At 74.1% G+C, this 2,715-nt stretch overlaps 1 protein-coding gene across 1 annotated transcript in view; it reads right to left on the reverse strand.

Annotated features, from left to right (window-relative positions):
* LOC112950096 (protein FAM178B-like) overlaps positions 1-2,715 on the reverse strand; it is a 10,850-nt gene that overhangs the window by 7,753 nt on the left and 382 nt on the right. The window contains exons 2-11 of the mRNA XM_026042564.1: positions 1,725-2,575; positions 1,539-1,652; positions 1,304-1,453; positions 1,133-1,238; positions 983-1,061; positions 795-915; positions 661-727; positions 282-458; positions 117-214; positions 3-38 (exon numbers count right to left, since the gene is read on the reverse strand). Of these exons, the coding sequence (XP_025898349.1) occupies positions 3-38; positions 117-214; positions 282-458; positions 661-727; positions 795-915; positions 983-1,061; positions 1,133-1,238; positions 1,304-1,453; positions 1,539-1,652; positions 1,725-2,575 (1,799 nt within the window). The remainder of the gene's footprint in view (positions 1-2; positions 39-116; positions 215-281; positions 459-660; positions 728-794; positions 916-982; positions 1,062-1,132; positions 1,239-1,303; positions 1,454-1,538; positions 1,653-1,724; positions 2,576-2,715) is intronic.

Consider the following 2,715-nt stretch of genomic DNA (forward strand, 5'->3'; position numbering starts at 1 on the left):
GCGCCATCGCGCACAGGCTCAGCCGGCGCCGCAGCTCCCTGCGGGACGACGCGGTTGCAGCGCCCGCTGCGGTGCGGCCAGGCAGCGCTGCAGCGCGAGGGCTGCGCGGCACCCACCTGCCCCTGTCGCTGATGTCGGGCAGCAGGCGCACCACGGCCACCAGGTTGTGGTGGTGCTGGGAGAGCTGGCACAGGGCCAGGCACAGATCGGGCAGCTGCGGGCAGAGCGCGGCGCTGAGCGCGGGCGGGCGGCGCGCGCGGCACCGCCGCGGCCGCGGGTACCTGCTGCTGCCAGTCGCTGATGCCCTCGAGCAGGCAGTGCAGTAGGTGCTGCAGGTCGGGCAGAGGCTGGCAGCGCAGCGCGCGGTCCAGCGCCACGAAGCAGAGCAGGGTGAGCAGCGCCAGGCGCGCACGGTCCGGGTAGCAGCCCGGCTGCACCACCACGCACAGCGCCAGCAGCTGCGCCGGCGGCACGTGAGCCGGGCACTGCATCGACCCCAACACCCCAAAAACGCCACTGGGCACGGCGCCGGCGGCTCCCTCATGGGCACCGGCCCAGCAGCTGGCCCAGCCCTTGGCCTCGTTATCAAGCACCCAATTAGCTGGGCAGGGATAACAAGGGTGCCGAGCCGGATGGCAGTGCCGGATGCTGCGCTCCCACCTTGCAGATGTCCCCGAGCTGCGTGGCCAGGACCGGGGCGCTGGCGGTGGCCGCCCGCTCTGAGGGCCTGTGGGCAGCGGGGTGGTGGGTGCGGGCGGGCGGATGCGTGGGTGCCCTGTGTGCCCACGCGTCACCTGTGTGCGGCGGGACACAGCTCCAGCGGCAGCAGCCCCTGGCGGTGCAGGGCGCCCAGGTCGGCGCCCAGGCGGCAGAACGCCTGCCCGATCTCGGGCACCGTGGGGCACCAGGGCTGCCCTGTGGGCGAGTGGGCGGTGAGCGCGGTGTGGTGCGGCACGGGCAGCCCCGAGGGCGCCACGCTCACCCGCGCCGCGCAGCCGGTGCACGTTGATGTCCCAGAGCGCCCGCGCAGCGTGTGCCGTGTCCGGGCTCACGGCCGTCATCTGGCGGGCGGGCAGCGTGGCGTGGGTGGCGGGCGGGCGCGCGGCACGGCGCAGCGCGGCGCGGCGCTCACCTGGAACAGCCAGCGCAGCACGGGCGGCGGGCAGGCGGGCACGCAGCGGTACAGCAGGCTCAGGTGGCCCTCGCGCACCAGGGCAGCCTGGCGCGCGGGCGACGCGCTGCGGAGGGTGGCACCGTGAGCGCGGCACCGCGGGCAGCCCGGCCACCCGTGCCCGGCACTCACTGCAGGAAGAGGCGCTCCAGGGCGCTCTGTGGGCGCAGGCCGCGGGCGTCGAGCGTGGGCGCGGGCAGCGGGCACGCGCAGAACACGGGCTCGCCGGGGTGCACGCGCGGCAGCAGCCCCGGCTGCGCGGCGAAGCGGGCGAGGAAGAGCCTGGGGATGGCGCGGGGGTGACGGGCAGTGCAGGGACACGGTGCCCGCTGCACCGCACTGCACTGCGTGGCACCGCGGCCGCTACCTGTGCTCCTCGGCCAGCGGCACGTCCTCGGCCGCCGAGCCCGCCGAGCTGCTGCTCTCCTCCGCGCTGGCCCAGTTGGGGCTGGCGGGCAGCGCGGCGGCCTCGCGCTGCCCCCTGCGCGGTGCCGTGAGGGGCGGCGCGGCCCCGCGCACGCTGTCCCCCGGTGTCCCCCGGTGTCCCCCGCACCTGCGCTCGGCGAGCAGCAGCTCCAGGCTGTTGGCCGGCGCGGCCGCGGCGCCTCCTGCCCCCAGGCTGCCGCCCGGCTCAGCCACGAGGGCGCCCGCTGCCTCCGGGCTGCTCCCAAGGGACTCCGCACCGCTGGGGAGCACCGGCGGGCTGCGGGCCAGCGCACCAGGGCTAGTGGCCAGGCCACTGGCTAGTGGATCCAGGCCATTGGCTGGCAGATCCAGGCCACTGGCTAGTGGATCTGCACCACTGGCTACTGAGTATTCTCCACTGGCTAGCGAATCTGGACTGCTGGCCAGTAGCTCCAGCCCACTGGCTAGTGAGTCCAGGCCATCAGCTACTGGATCCGGGCCACTGGCTAGCGAATCCCAGCTGTTGGCTAGCAGATCTGGGCCAGTGGGTGTTGGATCTGTGCTGTCTGCTAGTGGGTCCAGGCCATTGGCTAGTGGATCCGGACCATGGGCCGGCAGATCTGACCCACTGGCCAGATCTGGGCTGTGGGCCAGCGGAGCTGGACCATGGGCCAGCCGAGCTGGGCACTGCTCCTGTCGATCCGGACCATGGGCCAGCGGATCAGGACCACAGGCCAGCGGATCCGGACCATAGGCCAGTGGATCTGAGCGCTGCTCCTGTGGATTCAGACCATGGGCCAGCGGATCCAGGCGCTGCTCCTGCAGATCTGGACCATGGGCCAGCGGATCAGGACCACAGGCCAGCGGATCCGGACTGTGGGCCAGCGGATTTGGACCATGGGCCAGCAGATCCGAGCGCTGCTCCTGCGGATTCAGACCGTGGGCCAGCGGATCCGGACCACGGGCCAGCGGATCCGGGGGCTGCTCCTGCGGCTCGCCCTGCCGGCAGGGAAGCAGCGGGGGTCAGCGCAGGCCGGTCCGGTCCTGTCCCGGCCCCGGCCCCGCCACATACCGGCGGCGGGCAGGCGGCGTCGCCCGCCAGCAGCAGCCCGCGCAGCGGCGCCAGCACCGCCTCGGCC

This window comes from Nothoprocta perdicaria, unplaced genomic scaffold, assembly GCF_003342845.1.
Source record: "Nothoprocta perdicaria isolate Ctin4 unplaced genomic scaffold, notPer1 scaffold_103, whole genome shotgun sequence".
NCBI classification, from domain to species: domain Eukaryota; kingdom Metazoa; phylum Chordata; class Aves; order Tinamiformes; family Tinamidae; genus Nothoprocta; species Nothoprocta perdicaria.